The sequence below is a fragment of the Molossus molossus genome, unplaced genomic scaffold (genome assembly GCF_014108415.1).
Source record: "Molossus molossus isolate mMolMol1 unplaced genomic scaffold, mMolMol1.p scaffold_m16_p_3, whole genome shotgun sequence".
Lineage (NCBI taxonomy): Eukaryota > Metazoa > Chordata > Mammalia > Chiroptera > Molossidae > Molossus > Molossus molossus.
In genome coordinates this window covers 125038636-125057070 of record NW_023425366.1, presented here as the reverse complement: position 1 = coordinate 125057070, position 18435 = coordinate 125038636, and the positions used below count along the sequence as shown (strand labels likewise).

At 47.9% G+C, this 18435-nt stretch overlaps 1 protein-coding gene across 3 annotated transcripts in view; it reads right to left on the bottom strand.

Moving 5' to 3' along the window:
• Positions 1-4775: 4775 nt before the first annotated feature.
• LOC118641414 (integrin alpha-M-like) overlaps positions 4776-18435 on the bottom strand; it is a 49693-nt gene continuing 36033 nt past the window's right edge. For 2 of the 3 annotated variants that reach the window (XM_036278612.1, XM_036278614.1), the window contains 18 exons: positions 17287-17427; positions 16985-17197; positions 14623-14753; positions 14366-14529; positions 11987-12141; positions 11763-11894; positions 11513-11586; positions 11145-11286; positions 10922-11041; positions 10034-10113; positions 9166-9249; positions 8765-8840; positions 7468-7575; positions 7196-7279; positions 6924-7037; positions 6739-6840; positions 6386-6496; positions 4776-5747 (listed from right to left, as the gene is read on the bottom strand). In XM_036278612.1, coding sequence (XP_036134505.1) covers positions 5676-5747; positions 6386-6496; positions 6739-6840; positions 6924-7037; positions 7196-7279; positions 7468-7575; positions 8765-8840; positions 9166-9249; positions 10034-10113; positions 10922-11041; positions 11145-11286; positions 11513-11586; positions 11763-11894; positions 11987-12141; positions 14366-14529; positions 14623-14753; positions 16985-17197; positions 17287-17427 — 2103 coding nt within the window. In that variant the 3' untranslated portion in view covers positions 4776-5675. The remainder of the gene's footprint in view (positions 5748-6385; positions 6497-6738; positions 6841-6923; positions 7038-7195; positions 7280-7467; positions 7576-8764; positions 8841-9165; positions 9250-10033; positions 10114-10921; positions 11042-11144; positions 11287-11512; positions 11587-11762; positions 11895-11986; positions 12142-14365; positions 14530-14622; positions 14754-16984; positions 17198-17286; positions 17428-18435) is intronic. The other variant, XM_036278613.1, reaches the window with a different exon arrangement.

The following is an 18435-nucleotide window of genomic DNA, read 5'->3' as shown; positions in this document are numbered from 1 at the left end:
TTTCCTTCTGTTTGCTTGGAAGATTTTTTCCCATCGATTCACTTTCAACCTATGTGAGTCTTTTGTTGTGAGGTGTGCCTCTTGTAAACAACATATAGATGAGTCATGCTTTCTTGTCCAATCAGCTACTGTGTCTTTTTATCACAGCATTCAATCCATTTACATTTAAGGTGATTATTGATATGTATTTATTTATTGCCATTTTTGTTTAGTGTGGTTATGTTTTTCTTCCTATTTCTCCTGCTAATTACAGCAGTCCTTTTAACATTTTTTGGAGTGCTGGTTTGGTGCTAATGTATTCCCTTAGCCTTTTTTTGTCTGGGAAACTCCTTATTTGACTTTCTATTTTGAATGAAAGCCTTGCTGGGTAGAGTAGTCTTGGATTCAGATCCTTGTTTTTCATGACCTTGATTACCTCATACCATTCTCTTCTGGCCTGTAGTGTTTCTGTTGAGAAGTCAGCTGAGAGCTTAATGGGGTTTCCTTTGTAGGTAACCTGTTGTTTATCTCTTGCTGCTTTTAGGATTCTCTCTTTGTCTTTAATTTTTGGCATTTTAATTACTATGTGTCTTGGTGTGGGCCTGTTTGGGTTCTTCTTACTTGGGGCTCTCTGTGCTTCTTGAATTTGAATGCCTTCTTCCTTCACCAAATTAGGGAAGTTTTCTGTCCCTATTTTTTTAAATACATTCTCTAACCCTTGTTCATTTTCTTTTTCTTCGGGGACTCCTAGATGCGAATGTTATTACGTTTCCAGTTGTCCCACAGTTCTCTTAAGCTGTTTTCCTGTTTTTTAATTATTTTTTCCTTTTGGTTTTCTGATTCACTGATATTTTTCTACCCTATCTTCTAATTTACTGATCCGGTCCTCAGCTTCCTCTACTCTGCTATTTTGAGTTTATTCTTGTGTATGGTGTAAGTTGATGGTCCAGTTTCATTTCTTTACATGTAGAAATGTACACATTTCATTTCTTCAAATGTGTTCTTTATTTCTGATATGTCATTCTTAATTTCTTCTTGGTGGTTTTTAATTTCCAGTTGTTTGATTTTCAACATTTCTATGTCTTTACTCATGGTGCTCATGTCCTTACACATGCTGTTGTGCGTCCTCAAGATCATGGCTCTGTATTCTGGTTCTGTTAACTTGCTTAACTGCACCTCATTTATCTCATCTTTGGTAGAGGTCTCTTGTTCATTCATTTGGCTTTTGTTTCTGTGTTTCACCATTTTGGCTATCACAGTGGGCTTTGGAGCCTGCCAAATTTTCCCTGTGTGTGTTGGTGTTCTGCTGTTTGTGGCTCCCTCTCCTGGGTTTGGATGAGCCAGGGAGGACCCACATTAAACACCACTGTCAAGTCTTACTTTTCTGGTTAGAATTACTAGCCCAGGAATGGTACAGTTATCCTCTAGCTTTTTGCCTGGAGGCTATCATTAGTGGTTACCTGAAGAGCCTTGGCTTCTCAGTTGAATGAAAAATTCCCTCAGGTGCTCAGTGTAAGGGGTTTTCCCGAGGGTGGGATAGATGCTAGTTGTTAATGGGTCTCAATTTGCATTTCAATGGACCACCTGGGTGGAGTTGAAATCCAAGGGAGGGGCCACCACCTCTCCCCAGAGCCCTGGGAAGGAATAATATGACCACCATCCTGCGTGGCCGCAACTCAGCAGAAGCTCTGAGCACCCTCCAAATCCGGAGTGTCTCCACACAGTTCCAGTCCAGTCTGCCCTCCCTCCACCAGAGCCCAAGGTGAATGGCTGTGGCTATTTTAGCCTCTGTACCGGCTCTGCACTGTGGAGCCACTTGGGAGTTTAACCCCCAGGGCACTGCTCACAGCAAAGACTGCTGCTCACAGCTAAGGCCACTGCTGACTGTGGGCTCCCAGCCCCCCCCCCCCCTCGCGTCTCCGCAAGCCTATCAGGATTGAGTCAGTGTCCCTGGTTATGTAGTCCTCCAAGCTGCTTTTCTGTTGCTTTTTCCTGACAATTTGTCTTTATTTTTGTTGTAATTCCAGTTTGGTCCTGGGAGATGGTCTATGTAGCTTCCACTTACTCCACTGCTATATTGGAAAATCCTACCCTATTTTTTAAATTTGTTTTTGTTTTGGCTGCTCTGATTAGGTGTTTTTTTCTGTCCTGTCTTCCGAATTGCTGATTCGATCCTCTGCTTCATCCAACCTAGTGCTTATGCCTTCTGGTGTATTCTTCCTTTCAGATATTGTATTCTCATTTCTGACTGGTTATTTTTTATGGTTTCTGTGTACTTTTTTATGCTTGCTATCTCTCTTTTTTTTATATATTTAATATATTTTTATTGATTTTTTAGAAAGAGAGGAAGAGAGAAATATAAACATTGATGCACACCCCCTATTGGTGATTGAGCCTGCAACCCAAGCATGTGCCCTGACTGGGAATTGAACCAGTGACCTCTTGGTCCACGGGTCAATGCTCAACCACTAAGCCACACTGGCTGGGCTCCATTGTATTTTTTTAAATTAATTAATTAATTAATATTTGTTACAGATGTTTCTCCTCTTTCCCCACTAGACACCCTCCTCTTGACCCCCCTGCCCCATATGCTTGCTATCTCTTTGTTGAAGTTCTCACTACGTTTCTTAAGAATTCTTATCAACATTTTTTAACTCTATATCTGATAAATTGCTTGCCTCCATTTCACTTAGCTCTTTCTTTTTTATATTTCTGGTGTTCTTTCATTGGGGCATGTTTCTTTGTCTCCCCATTTTGTCTGCCTCTTTGTGTTTGTTTCTATGTATTAGCTAGATCTGCTATGACTCCCAGTCTTGGTAGAGTGTCCTTATGTAGTAGATGTCCTGTGAGACCCAGTGGTGCAGTCTCCTTGATCACCTGAGCTGGGTGCTCCAGGAATGTCCCTTGCGTTGGTTATGTAGGCCCTCCAGCTTTAACTTTGTCTTGATTGCTATTGGCCTACTTGTGTGTAGGGTTGACCCTCAGACTAGCTGACTGTGAGGATCAACCTCAATCACAGTGTGTAAGGTGCTGTGTGGGTGCTGACCACATGGAGTGGAATTTGCTTCAGCAGGGTCTGGTGCCTGCCAAGATCTCCCTTTGGATATGTTGCTTGTGAAGCTAACTGGAACTTGCCCTGATGTTGTCTGAAGCTGGCCACTCACTGGGTGTGTTGGTTCTGGGACCTCTTGAGAGGGACTCTGGTGCAAACCAATGTCAGATGCTGCCTGTGACTGGCCCTGGATACCCTGTTTGGAACTACAAAGCAATCCACAGTTTGTTGGCTACCTCTGCTGGGCCTAAGTGTGCATGGGAAAGACCAAGCTGCACACCAAGGTCAGCTTTTACCAGCACCAGGCCCACGAACAGCTCAGCAAAAGTCCCAAGGCACCCCAAGATCCACTTCCACCTGCTGGCTGCCCGATAGGTTCAGTCACTGAAAGAACCTCTGGAAGTACCCAAGCTGTATAAGGTAGATTCTCAGTGAGTCACCAGCTAAGGATAAGTGGCCTTCACCAGATTAATACAAGTTCAAACTCTGTACCAGTGTTGTGTCTGAGGCCACTAGCAAATGTCGTAGGATATACCAAGTCTAGCTGCCCCTCACTAGATGTCTACAGACCTTTGTGATGGGGCAGGATCTCAGGGTGTTGTCAGAGTGAGGCCAGCAGAGTTTATCAGGCCCAAACAGACCAAGATTGAACTATGTGAAGGGAGGGTTCTGTACTGGTTGGGCTTGAGGGGGAAAAATAGCCCTTGTCCTAGAACCACACAACTCAATCTGTCCAAGATTCTTCCCAGATCTTGGCAGGGTAGGGCCACCAGGGGTTGAGAGGGTGGGCCACTTTGAGCCCGGAGGGTGGAGCTAGAGGCTCTCCCATGAGCAGGAGGCACCAGTCAGATTCATGGGAAAGTGGGAAGGAATGATCCCTACCCCAAAACCACACCACTCAGTCACTGCAACCCCTGAGTCTACCCATACCTCTACACACCACCCAAGGAAGCTAACTCCTGAGCAGGGCCCGAGCTCAGCAGGATGGGGCGAGAGGGTGTCCAGAGGGTGAGGCTATTGCTTTTCCCCAGGTTGATGCCATATGAAGGGGAGTCCTCCACCCCTCCACCCAAAAAAGATGGTGTATGCAGTGTGGAAGAGGGACTCAGCACAGGGGTCCTGGTGGCTGTCCTCTCAGCAATCTCCCCCGAACCCTGTCTCTTCTCATACAACTCCAGTCAACTATGCCCTCCCTTCGCTGGAGCCCAGGGTGAGTGGCCACAAACAAAATTTTGTGCATTGGCCCTTTATGGGGGCACTTGTGTCTGTAGCAGACTCCTGTCTCTCCCTGGCAGACAGAATCCTTGATTTCATAGCCAGATGTTATGTGGGCTCCTCTCCCTGGCTCTGGTGCTCTGGGCCGGGGAGCCTGGCATGTGGTTGAGATCCTATGCTCCTCAGGGGGAACATTTGCAGCTGAGATATCATTTTGGAATCTCAGCCACCACTCATGGGAGTGGGGCCAGCCCTTCATGTCTCCACCCTTCCTACAATCTTGATGTGGCCTCTTATGCAAATCCTTGTTTATAAGACTTCTGTTCCCTATTGGTAGTTCCTGATTCCACTCTTAAATAAAATTCTTTCACTCAAATTCTTATCTTGGGTTTGCTTCTGGGAAAATGAAAACTTCTGGGAATATCTCCTATAAATTTTTTTAACATGTTCAAAAGTGACATATATCCAATTTATTAATTCACCATTGTTTTAATCATGAGAGATTAGAAATAATATATCAAAAGGAGACTGGTTAAATACATTATGAATCACCGATACAATGAAATACTATTGAGCTGTGTTAAAGAACAAAAAAGTACTTTGTGTCTTATATGAAACAATGTCTGAGCTATATTGATGAAAAAGCATGATGCAGAACATAGTATAAACAAAACCTGTGCTATCATTTGTGTAAATAGCTTGTGTGTGTATTTACATATGCCTAGAGTCTTTGTGAAGGAGACTCGAAAACACATAGATTTGAGTGCCCTTTAGAAGTGACTTAAATGGCTAGGATGATCAGGATGGAAGGAAGACTTTTGACTTTTGTACTATCAACAGGTGTATCAATTCAAAAATAAAAGTAACATTAAAATAATAAATAAATGAATAGATAAAGGGAGGCATATTATTGCTTGTGGGACGTTTTTGGCTCTAGTGTGAAATGGGTTTGGACAGGCTCCTGTTATTTGACCAGTTCCTGGCTCTAGCATGGCTTCGCCATGTGGTCTTGGTCCCAGCTGTCCAGACTTCTGAAGATTTGCGTGCTCACCCATGAAGGGAGTTCTCACTTCCTTCAGCGGGGGGGGGGGGGGGCTGTTGCTTTCCCTTTAAGTTCACCCACAAGAGCTGCCATAACCTCTGTCCTGGAGGAAGGCTGGAATGGCACCTTCGCCCACACACAAGCAAGCCCAAGCAACTTCCTGTGCCCGAGAAGAGTTTGCTGAAGCCACGTGCCCCCCTGCAGGGGACATCTGAGTGACACACACTCATGCACACACTTGCACACACACATGAACGGAAATGGAAACCTAAGCAGGTCTTTCCTGAGTGAGACATCACCACCCCGTCTCCAAATGGATGAACATGTCTGTACTGCAGCCTGGGTCCTGCTTGCTTCGGGAGAGGACACGCAGTGGGGAAGGAGCAGTTACTGGGGTGGGGCAGCTTCAGGAGCAGTTTCACTCATCATGTCCTTGTACTGCCGTTTGAAGAAGCCGAGCTGTGGGGGAGAGGAGGAGTAAATGGCCACGGAAGCCAGGGGAGTGGGAGAGGGCCACGCAGACCAGGAGGGGAGACAGAGACGACCAAGAGGTACAAAGAATAATGTGGCACAGGGCAGAAGGGTCCTGGGAAAGTGGGGCAGGGAGGGAGGAGGCATCGATATTGGGGTCAGGAAAGAAAGAAATATAAAATACAAGAAGGAGAACTACTCCTTATCTAGTGGTCGCTCTGTTCTTTTTGTTTTGTTCTGTTAATCCTCGCCCGAAGATATTTTCCATTGATTTTTAGATAGCGTGGAAGGGAGAGAGTAAGAAAAAATCTGTGTGAGACACATAGATCGGTTGCCTCCCGCAGGACCCCAACCAAGGCCAGGGATGTACCTGCAACTGAGGTACATGGCCTTGACTAGGAATCAGACCCATGACCCTTCGGTCCACAGGCGACGCTCTAACCTCTGAGCAAACCAGCCAGTTATAGTGGTCACTCTGTACAAGTGCTCAGTTACCTTCACAACATGGGTATTTATATTCTCATTTTACAGCTGAAGAAACAGCAGCTCTGACTTGCCGAAGGTCACAGCCGGCAGCGCGGCTGCCAGAGGGGCATGACAGTGGCCGGAGAGGGTGTGGACGGTACCTTGTACAGAACTGCTGTGATGAGGCCCAGGAGCACCAGCCCGCCCACGGAGCTGCCCACGATGAGTGGGACAGGGTTTCCCACTTCATATGGCTCCACTTTGGTCTTTGTCTGCGGCAGGGAAGGGGAAGAGAGTGATGCATCAGGGGGGGTAGACCTGGATTTCTGGAGGTTCCCGAGCCGGACCTTGTACACACCCTGAACCTAATAACCAACCCCTTCCCAGGTCCCCAATCCCAGTTCTCACTCCTCCCCCCTTCCCCCACTTCTCGCCGTCTCTCTTTACCTAGACATCTCCCCAATCCCAGCCTCCCCTCCTCCTCTGGTAGCCCCTCTGTGCCCAAGACAGATACCTGGACCCTCACAAACTCCTCCTGTCCTGGAAACAGGGTAAACACCGTGTCATCAAACAAGATCTCCGCTGTGCTCACAACCTCAAGGTAGCTGTGTGGAGTCTGTGGGAGAGAGAGGGTGAGGGCTGGGCCCGAGGGCCTGCAGCACCGTGCCTGGACCGGCCGAGCCTTGGGGCCCCACAGACCTTGATATACCAGTCAAATGAGAGGTTGCCTTTGAGGGTGACACTGAATTGTTCCTGGCTGCCAAAGGACTGGATGTCACATTGGGTTCTCTGGCAGACAGCGATGGAGCAGTTCTTTGGAAAGAAGGAGAGAAAAAAGTGATCAAGGAAGCTGGTCGCAGAAAACACTCCAAGCACTCCGCCCACTCAGCTGAGAGATGGCACTGGCCACCAACAGGGGACAGCACTGCGTCCGCATGTGGCCCCGAAGCTGGGGTTACACTTATTCTTACCAGCTCGGGGCTTTTCTTAAGCTCAGCCAGGAAGTCAGAGCGAGGGGGGGCCCTCTCCTCAACGCGGCATGAATTGAATAGGTTCTGAGGAAAGAGAGGCGCTGTGAGGAGAGAAGTGAGGAGCCCCTGGGCCCACCCTACAGGAGGGTGCGAGGTCCTAGGCCAGGAGGGTCCGAAACGGCTCCGAAGTCCAGCAGAGGAAACAGACGGTAGGAAAGCCCAGGGCTGCGGAGCGAAGAGGTGGGCGGCTCCTCAGGCCCAGCCCGGCTTACCTGGGAGAAGACGATCTGGGGGTGATCCCACACGGTCACCTGGTTCAGCTGGGTGGGGATCCAGAAGACTACACTGACGGGGACACTCCTCCGCCCCAGGTTGTTGAACTGCAAGGTGTTGGGGGAATATCAGTGCCCTGCAGCTGCAGCCGGCCGCCCGCTGCCGACAGCCCAGGACGCCTGAGCGCGGCCTCGCGACCCAGCGCCCGCCCTGGCGCTTTGTGGGAGGCGGTCAGGTGTGGCAGTTACACTCGTTCAAGCGCCAGACATCCAGACATCCTAAGTAACGGTTCACCCACTTTCTGGTGGTGAGACCACGGGCATGTTTTGCTAACCAATCTGAGCCCATTTCTTTCTCTGTAAACAGGATAATGGCAGTGCCTGTCCCAGAGTCACCATGAAGACAAAATGAGTGAATCGTGTGAGTGTGTGTACACTTGGGCCTCTGTATCGCACATTCTGCATCATCTGATTAAACAAAGCACAGACAGAAAACATTCAGAAAAAATGTTACGTTGTTGCCGACGTGTACCATGTAGTTAGGCCTGTGATGGTTGCAGACTTGAGCAGACTTTTTTCTTGTCATTATCCCTAAACCACACAGTGTAACAACTAATTACATGGCATTTGCATTGCATTCGGGATTCTAAGTACTCTAGAGATGATTTAAAGTACACAGGAGGAGTCCTGGCCGGTCTGGCTCAATGGTTGGAGTATCTGCCTGCGGACCAGAGTATCCTGGGTTCGGTTCCTGCTAGGGGCACGTACCAAAAAAAAAAATTCTCAAACTCTTTCCAACAATATTGCCCGGCTGATGTGGCTCAGTGGTTGAGCATCAACCCTGCACCAAGAGGTCGCCAGTTTGTTTCCTGGTCAGGGCACATGCCCAGGTTGTGGGCCCCATCCCCAATGGGGTACATGCAGGAGCCGGCCAATCAATGTTCTCTCTCATTGATGTTTCTATCTCTCTCTTCCTCTCTCTAAAAATCAATAAAGAAAAACATTTTAAAGTACACAGGAGGATGAGCATGGGTTACATGCCAATACTACACCATTTTATCTGAGGGACTTGAGCATCGTGTGTTTTGGTACGGGGTGGGGTGGTCCTGGGACTAGTGCCCCGTGGATACCGAGGGATGACTGTACCCACATGCGTGTGCACATGCTTGTGTGTGTATAGAGTGAGTGCGAGCTTGGCATGGAGCCTGGCACACAGCAGGCACCCGGTGCATGCTTCCCGTCACTGTGCTGCATGCTGGCACATTGGGTTCCCTTCCCGGCCTCCTCAGCTCCCCACCTGATACTGATGCTTTATATCATGGCTGGTCTTCTCTGAGGCTGTGAAGTTGAGATACCTGGTGGAGGCCTCGTGGCTGATGGTAGAAAGGAGCAAGTGACAACATCAGGAGTGTTCTGGAAAGGGGGTCTCAGGCTAGGTGTGTAAGGGGTAAACAGGCACATGGGTAATGCAGCCCTGAGAGGGAGCAAGCAGGATGGTGTGCAGGGGACAATATGTGTGCCCTTTTGAGCCTCATATGCACATGCACATGTGCACACACACCACCCATGTATACATACACAGTGCACGTATATCCTCGGACACATACCGGCACACGTATGCACAGACTCACACACACAGATACACAGTGGGCCGTGTGCAGCCCGAGTGAGGCAGAGGTAAACTCTCAAAGCCAGTACCTCGAGATCACCATGTAGACAGTGTACTTCACAGGCAGCTCCAGCTGGAATTCAGTTTTGTTGGTCCTCGGCATGTTGTTATCACTGAAGGGAGACAGAGAGCTCTTCTCCCTCGCCCTCTCCCTCCACCGCAAACCAGCCGCCAAGGGCTGTTCTTTCTGCACCCTGAACACCCTGTTCTCTGCTCCCGGCTCCACCTTGCCCAGGTCCAGCCCCGCTCCCTGGGTATCTGCGATGCCTTCTTCTCACTGGTCCCTGAATTCAAACCTGCTCCCACCCCGAACCACAGCCTTCCTGGGGAGCGATCTTTCTACCATGCAGATGCGATCTTGTCACCCGCAGGTTAACTGCAAGTTTCCTAAGAGCACCCAGCAGTCAGTTCACGATGCTGCCGCGATCTCACCAACTCCTTAAATCCTGCCTGATGTGCCCGGCCATGCTTACACGCAGTCCTGTCTCCAGGCCTTACTTGGTACACACTTCCTTCATTCTGTCTTCACACCCACCCTCAGTTTAGGTCTTTATTTGGCTAACTCACAGCCTCAACATATCTTCTTCGGGAATCTTCCCTGAACACCAAGCTCCCAAGAACACAGGACAGAGCTTGTTTCATACTGTACTGTAATCGCCAGCTTCCTAGCTATCTTCCCACTAGGTTATAACCTCTGCGTGGCAGTAACCACAGCTGTCCTGTCCATCCCTGTCCCCCCAGCACCGGACACAATGCCTGGCACATGGTGGGTGTTCATCCGGTATTTGCTGAATGAATGATGTGAAGGAAGAACCAGTGGGGAGAGGGCAGAGGTCCCCCTGGCAGAGGGTGGGACTTAAGGCACAGCACGCCTGTGGGAAGCCGGGCACCGCCTACCTGGTCACATTGGCCTTGAAAAGTAGTCTGTTTCCAAGGGAAGCATCATTGTCCACACCCAGTATGATGTTAAAGGTGACCTGGAGTTGGAGAAAGGAGAGACTAACAAGAATAGAAGAGAAGAAACAACCCAAATGTTCATTAACTGAAGAATTGAATAAGTAAAATGTGGTGCATCCATATAACAGAATATTACTCAGCGGTGAAAAGGAATGAAGTTCTGCAATAGAGATGACCCTTGAAAGCATGCTGCTGAGTGAAAGAAGCCAGTCACAAAGGACCACACACTCTGTGACACCATTTGTACGAAAGGTCCAGAATAGGTGAATCCAGAGACGGAAAGTGGGTTAGTGGTTGCCTAGGGCTGGGAGAAATAGAAGGACGAGAGTTGATAGCTAAGGGGAGCAGAGTCATTTCTTAGGGTAAGAAAATATTCTAAAATTGATCGTGATGGTAGACACACAACTCTGAACAACCTGGGAGCCATTGAAAGTGAATACTTTAAATGGGTGAATTGTATGGTATATGAATTATATCTCGATAAAGCTGTTTCTCAAAAACAGCAACCTCTACTTTAAAGAAGAAGGAAAGAAGGAGAAGGATAAGAAGGGCCCTGGCTTGTGTGGCTCAGTTGGTTGGAGCAAAATCCCATACACCAAAAAGCTGTGGGTTCGATTCCCAGTCTGGGCACATACCTAAGTTGCAGTTTGATCCCCAGTCAAAGGGTGTGTGGGAGGCAACCAAACGATGTTTCTCACACCAATGTTTCTCTCTCTCTCTTCCCCTCTCTCTAAACATAACATGTCCTCTGGTGAGGATTAAAACAAAGAAGAGAAGAATGCAGAAGAAGACAAAGGAGAAAAGGTGAGAAGGAGTCCGCAGCCTGACCTCTGAGTTGCCTGGGAAGATGGGGTGGTTTATGCTGCAGATGCCAGTGTGCAAGGTCTCAGGCCCTTGGGTGGTCTCAGACCCACAGTTCACACGCCAGGACCGCCATGAGTGCTGGGTCTGGAAGGCAAGGGAGGCGGAGGTGGTGATGGTGGTGATGGCACCCACTGGCCAGGGGACCCGCAAAGCAAAGTCAGGTGGAGCCTGAGAAGAATTTGGCTACCTGGATCCCTGACACCGTCCGATAGGACAAGCCAGGTGGGTAGAAGAAGGCGACCTGAGTCCTGTAGGAGTCCTCACCCTGGTTTTTCACAGTCACTGTCACGTTGAAGTCCTGGGAACCACCCACCACCAGGGTGCGCAGGCTGTGGGGGGAACAAGCTAGGCCATGAGATGCTGAGGGCCTCCCTGCGGGAAGCTGCCTGGTGGGAAGGAGGCACGGACACTCGGAGAGCGAAGACAGTGGCGGGGTGGCCATGCAAGCACCTCCAAAGCAGCTGCTCCATGCCAGGCTCCCTCGGGGCCAGGGCAAGGCCAGAGCACCAGGTCTCAGTGTCGGCTTTGAGGTCACAATGAGGAAAAGAAACTCACTTCATAAAACTGAGGGTGATGCTGAGGTCATCCTGGCAGACACTGTCATTGCCACAATTTTTCTCAAAGGGAAACTGCACAAAATAGGACATGATAAAATACAATGAAGGGAAGTAATGAAGCGATGTGAAGTAAAACAATAAAATAAGATGTTGAAATATAATTATTTGAAAATAAACTAAAATGAGTTTCGACAATCTTGGCCTCTGGTCCCTTCATGCCCCTGCAGGACCCCAACCGCAGGACTCACCGAGGCTGTGAAGAGTGTCTGGGCATCCACAGCCAGCACCGGCCGGAGGTTCCCGAAGGAGGTCAAGGGCTGCCCCACCAGAGAGAAGTTGAGGCGCAGGCCAATGGGGATCACTGAGTCTTCTACACAATCCTGAGAGACAGTGGTGGTTGGGGGTCTGCCTTCTCAGCTTCCCAAGCCCACCCCATGCTCGGAGGACCGGGAGTGGGCTACGTCCTGCTCACCGGTAACCGCAGCGTCAGTGTCTCACATTTCTGATTCTGCCCGAAGACCTGCGTCTGCCTGCGTGTGCTGTTCTTCGTCTCATCAAAAATGGCTCGAGGAAGTTGGCGAGTTGAGTCCAGAGCCAGGTCATATGTGATGGTGCTCTGGACCTCTCCTGAAGGGGCAGGGGCAGGGCAGCATAGTGGTGAGGAGCCTGGCTTGGGAGGCAGGCAGGACTCTGAGGCCCAGCTCCTCTGCTCCCCAGCTGTATGACTTCGGGCATGTTATCTAACCTCTTTGAGTCTCTATTTCTTATTTTTTAATTGAGGACAATAATTGTACCTTCCCAGTGGTAAAAATGAAATGAAATGGTGTCTATGCTTTAGCACAGTACCTGCCATACAGTAAGTGCTTAATAAATGGCAGCTATTCTGTCACATACTAGAAAAGTAAGTATTTTTTTTTCTGGCTGCTTTTAACTTTCCTTCCTTGTCTTTGGTCTTCAGCAGTTTGTGCCATGGTCTAGTACAATGTATGATGTTGTGTACACCAGTGTAATGTACCATGGTATGGTTTTCTTTCTATGTATCCTGCTTTGCTTGTTAGAGAAGCCTTGATGTCTTTCATCATTTTTAGAACATTCTTCACCACTATTTCTTTAACTGTTGTTCCTTTCTTATTTTGTCTCTCTCTTCCTGTTGGAATTCCAACTGCGGGTTTATTAGATCACTCACCATGTCCCATCCATCTCTAATAGTTTCTTTATATAGTTTTCATCCTTTTCTCTCTGTGTATTAATCTGGATATTTTCATTTGCTTTACCTTCCAGTTCACTAATTCTCTGTTCTGCTTCTAATCTGCCATTAAATCTATTTATCGAATCCTTAATTTCAGTCAGTGTTTTTCAGTGCTAGAGTACCATTTGACTCTATTTTATGAATTTAAAGTCTTTTCTGAAGTTCTCCATCATTTTGAATTCCTGTCTGATAACTCTAATTTATAAATCACCTGTGAGTCTATTTCTATTGTCCACTGTTTCTCTTGATTGCTGGACTCTATGAACATTGTCCCAATAGAAAGAGCAAGTTGTTTACAAAGGCCCCTCCTAAATCTCTGTTTCCCCAGCAGTGGGGCGCTGCTGAATTTCTGTTCAACTCTTTAGCAGTTGTCAACTGAGTTCCTTGGAGTACTGACCTGCACATGCCTGGTTCAAGAGTCAGCCAATGACTTGAGAGGAATTTGTATGTAGATGTGGGGGGTGTTTCATCTGCAATCCTCTCTCTCTAAGACTTTGCTCTCAATTTCTAGCCATGCTGGCAGCCACAAACTTTGACTGCTATCTCCTCCATTCAGTAAGACTACTGCTAGAAACCTAATTTTATGACCTCCCCCTATTTCTCTTTAGTACCACCACTTAGTATTCCCCATCCCAAGCACAATGTTACTCTTTAAAGTAGAAACATCCCTGGCCAGTTTGCCTCAGCAGTTAGAGCATCGGCCGATGGACCAAAGGGTCGTGGGTCTGATTCCTGGTCAAGGGCATGTACCTGGGTTGCAGGTTTGATTTCCCAGCCTGGTTTGTGTTGTGCGGGAGGTAAACAATCAATGTGTCTCTCTCACATTAATGTTTCTTTCTCTCTCTCTTTCTCTCTCCCTCCCTTCCTCTCACTCTATCTAAAAATCAATGGAAAAATATCCTCGGGTGAAGATTAACCAATAAAATTAATAATAATAATAGTGGTAGTAGAAACAATGGAAGAAGTCAAATTTGTTGTGATAAAATGCACATCTGAATGCCTTGTGAATTTGTGTTTAGCTTCATCAACACAAACTCCCCTTTAAATGAGTTCTCAGTTTGCCCTGGCCAGTTTGGCTCAATGGTTAGAGCATCGGCCCGCGGACCAGAGAAGCCCAGGTTCGGTTCCCACTAAGGGCACGTACCTTGGTTGCAGTTTGGCCCTGGCCCTGGTTGGGCTGTGGGTGGCAGCCAGTCGGTGTGCCTCTCTCATGTCAATGTTCCTCTCTCTCTCTGTCTTCCTCCCTCTCTCCCTCCTTCTCTATCTGAAGATAAATGCAAAAATGTCCTCGGATAAGGATAAAAAAAATGTTTAAATAAACTTTACTTTAAAAAATAAATAAATAAATAAATAAATAAATAAATAAATAAATAATCCCAGTTAATCCCAGGTGCGGGGCCCTCTGTTATCCGAGTTATAGGGTTTGCTGAGTGTGCTCGCCCAGCGGGGGAATCACCTGCTTGCTCCAGCCAAGCTTGGAGAAGGCTGTTGAGGCCTGTGATGTGAACACTTTGCTCTGAACTGCCAGGAAGTCTGAGAAGGCTGGGTCACTTGTCAATGTCCCCAACACTTAACCTGTTGAGATTTACCCCTCAACCTCACCTTCTCTCAGCCGGTCCCGTGTGCTCTTATGCACACGGAGGCAGACTCTGACCTCCCCAGCAGTCTGGCCTTTCACCACATGTTCCCGACACTCATACACATTCCTCATCAATTCTCTTGGTGCGAAGTTCATGGTCACCTCAACTCTCAGCACAGGCTTGGACCTGTAGAGATACCAGAAGGCCGTTAGTGGCCTGCAGACAGCAAAACTGCACTTAGAGAAAGATAACCTGGTGTGCTCCGAAAGAGGTCCTCACCTGAGCAGCAGCACACGCCCCTGGGCCCCTACAGCCAGGTCCATCAACCCATCCATGGTGAGGTCCTTGCCCCCACTCAGTGACTGACCAAAATACTGGAGCCTGGGGGAGAGCTGGGAGCCTGCAATCCGCTGAGAGTAGAAAAGAAGAGAGAAGGGAGGGGGAAAGAATAGGGAGTGTGTAACTCAGTTGCCCAGAGTGATCCAAGGAGAGATTGTCTGGGATCCATTCAAGTCTCATTTCCCACAATTTCTCAAAGAATTAGGGCACTGTTTCTGCCTAGCTTTGAAACACAGTCTTGAGATGACACCCAAAGTCTCCATTAATTGCCTAGGTTTTTGAGGAAAAGCAAATTGTTTTACAGGAAAGACTTCGCAGAATCTTGTTCATGTGGTCAGGATAATGCAAACACCGAATATTGATCTAACCGAAATTATCATAGAAATATAAGGAGTGGGGGGAGGGGTGGAAGACGTGAATATGAGGCAAAAGGGGTCTGAACGAGACAGTCCTCACCTCCCGCAGTGGGCAGTCCATGCTAAAACAGAAACCAAGAAGCAGAGAAATAATCACATCATTGGGAAGTATGAAGAATCACTGCAGAACTAAAAGTGGCTTCCTTGGGACCACGGGAAATAAAGAGGAAATCACAGTGCAGGTGTGGACATTGCTGTTTTTCATAATCAGCCTTTAAGAACGTTTCTGACTCTCTAGTCTATGTGCAAGAGTAATACTGAAAGAGTAACCACCAAATAAAGAGAAATTTTAACTATACACTTTAAAATGGTTAAAATGATGAATTTTATGTCATGTATATGTTACCACAATTTTGTTTAAGTGATTTTGTCAACGGAAAGCAAGCATAGGGTGCTGGAAATTCACGATATCTTAATCTAAGTGGTGCTTACTCGGGTTCACAGACATGTAAAATGTCATCACTTAAGGCCCTGGCCAGTTTGGCTCAGCGGTTAGAGCGTCGGCCTGCGGTCCGGAGAGACCCGGGTTTGGTTCCCGCTAAGGGCACGTACTTTGGTTGCAGTTTGTCCCCGGCCCTGGTTGGTCGTGCGGGTGGCAGCCACTCGATGTTTCCCTTCACGTCGATGTTTCTCTCTCTCTCTCTCTCTCCCTCTCTCTCCCTCCCACTCTATCCGTACAAAAAATGGACAAATATCCTCGGGTGAGGATAAAAAAAAATTTTTTAAAATGTCATCACTTAAGGCCTGTGTGTTTGCTGCATGTATATGGTACCTCAAATTTTTTTGAGAAAAATTTATTGTATTCTGTTAAGATGAAGTTTTGTTTTGAAATGATGTGTAAAGTGGTAGTTGGGAAATCCACGGCCTATTTGCTTATCCAAACACTGAGCATCCCTGCCCCAATCAAGGGAAAAAGCAAGTAAGAAATGCAAACCATAGAACAATAGGATAGGATCATCCTTTCTGCCCTTGGTTTTAATTGCAAAGTCCGTGGGGCATGAGTGCATGCCTGCAGATACATAAAGTACCCTCCCCTTACCCGTGTTTCCTCTGTGGGGTGAGTTACAGTGCAGATGAGGGGAGGGGAGTAGGACTTTCACTGGACAGGAGGGAACTATTCCGGGGTGATGGTGATGTTCCATATCTTGTTGGGAGGGTGGGTTACAACAAGTGCAGCATTGGTCAGAAGTCATTGAATGGCTAAAGAATTGTGCATTTCCTATTTGTACATTTTATCTTAAGATTAACAGTAAGCAAATGCTAAATTCTAGTTAATGATACATGCTGGAATATTTACAGGTGAAGTGGACTGATGTTGCAACTTATTTTGAAATGCACTAAAAAATAAGATGGACTACAGAGAAAGAATGGATATGTGATCAAGTAAATCTAGTAAAATGTTACTTGTAGATTCTAGGTTGTAAATATGTGGGTGTTCACTGTACAGTTCTTTCAACTTTGCTTGTAAATTTGAAAATTTTCTAAATGTCCTGAGGGGGGTCCCTGCGTCACTGCCCCAGGAAGCATGCAGTCCTGGGAGGGAGGGCAACTGGAAGGACCTCAGATGGGAGACTCTGCTACTTGTGCAGAGACTGAGACTCCCAACACAGGAATGCCTGCTGCCCACACTCCAGCCCGCAGCTCCCACCTGAAGCCCAGTCTCTGGTCCTACAGTGTGGGTGTTGGTGCCCCTGCACTTCTTGGAGCTGTGGGAAGAATTCATCTAGAATTGAGGAGAATTTGAGGTTTCTGGAAAGTGTTTTAGTTTTAAAGGTTCTGAAAGGAGGTAATGGGAGAACCAATCTGGCAGCTGTGGGAACATTGATTAGAAAGGGACAGATCAGCAAAGAGGCTACTGTCATGACAGGGACAGTGACGGGCCTCACCTGGCTGTGGGAGGGGCGGATGCCCCGCCCTGAGGTTCCATGAAACAGGTAGACAGCACCCTGGTTCTCCTGTTCTCCAGGGGCCCCGATGGCCACGTCCGTCAGCTTGTCCCCATTCACGTCCCCCAGCACAGTCAGGGCTGTCCCAAAGCGCCCCCAGGGGTGGCCTTGCTCCCCACGGAGAATGGCCTCACACTGCCACCTAGACCTCTGCTGAGCAAAACCCATGCCAGTCCCCAACCTGGGCAACCCTCCACCCCACACCCAGGCCCCACCCAGCCCAGGTCTCATCAGCCACTCACCCCCCGGGGCAAGGGGCACACAGACACCTGGCCCCCCCGGGTCGGCTCGTAGTAATGGGGAGCCCCGATGAGGACCAGGTCGGAGCTGCCGTCTCTGTCCACGTCCACCGAGCAGAGGGAGGCCCCGAAGTAGGAGCCAATCTGAAAGAGATGAGGCCAGGATCACATACCTCTCCCCTCTAAAGAAGAGTGTAGGGGTTTTCTCCCTGTGAAGAAAAAGCGTGTCTGCTGGAGAAAGGCCTGTGGAGTGGCTGTGAGCCTCTATATAATTCATGATAAGTTCTCATTTAAATGTACTGACAGAAAGAGGAGCATAGTGTAGAGCTGATGGGCAGTGGAAGAGGATTTTACCCAAATGGTATTGCAGGGAGATGATTAAGATAACAAAGAAGTTGGACTGGAAAATAGAGACCAAAAAGCCTGGAACAGCATGCAAGATATCTTTTCAATACACTGGAAGTTTTTAGAGAGGTAAAAAAATCAAAGTTGGCAGTCTGGCTAATAAAGAACCAACTGGTGTGGACTGGGGGACATATAGGAGGCAGCCGATTGATGTTTCTATCTCCCTCTCCCTCCTTCTCTCTCTTTAAAAATCAATTAAAACATATTTTTAAAGTAATGATAATAACTATTTACTACCCTTGCTCAGTGGTTAGAGCATTGGTCCTCGGAACTAAAGGTCTCGGGTTTGATTCCCAGTCAAGGGCATGTATCTTGGTTGCAGGTTTGATGCCCGGTCCCAGTCAGGGTCATGAGGGAAACAACCAATCAATGTGTCGCTCACCTCAATGTTTCTCTCTCATTCTTTCTCTCTCCTTCCCTTCCTCCCACTTTATCTAAAAATCAATGGAGAAGATTCCAAAATGGCGGCAGAGTGAATGGAAGCTACACAGACCATCTCCCAGGACCAACCAGGAATTACAATTAAATAAAGACAAACCATAGGGAAAAAGCAACTGAAAAGCAGCTTGCAAGGACCATATAACCAGGGACACTGACTCGATCCTGGTAGGATTGCAGAGGCATGAGAGGGGGGCTGGGAGCCCATGGACAGCAGTGGTCTTAGCTGTGAGCAGCACCCTCGGGGTTAAACTCCTAAGCCCGCTCCACAACACAGAGGGCCGGGACAGAGCACTAAAATAGCCACAG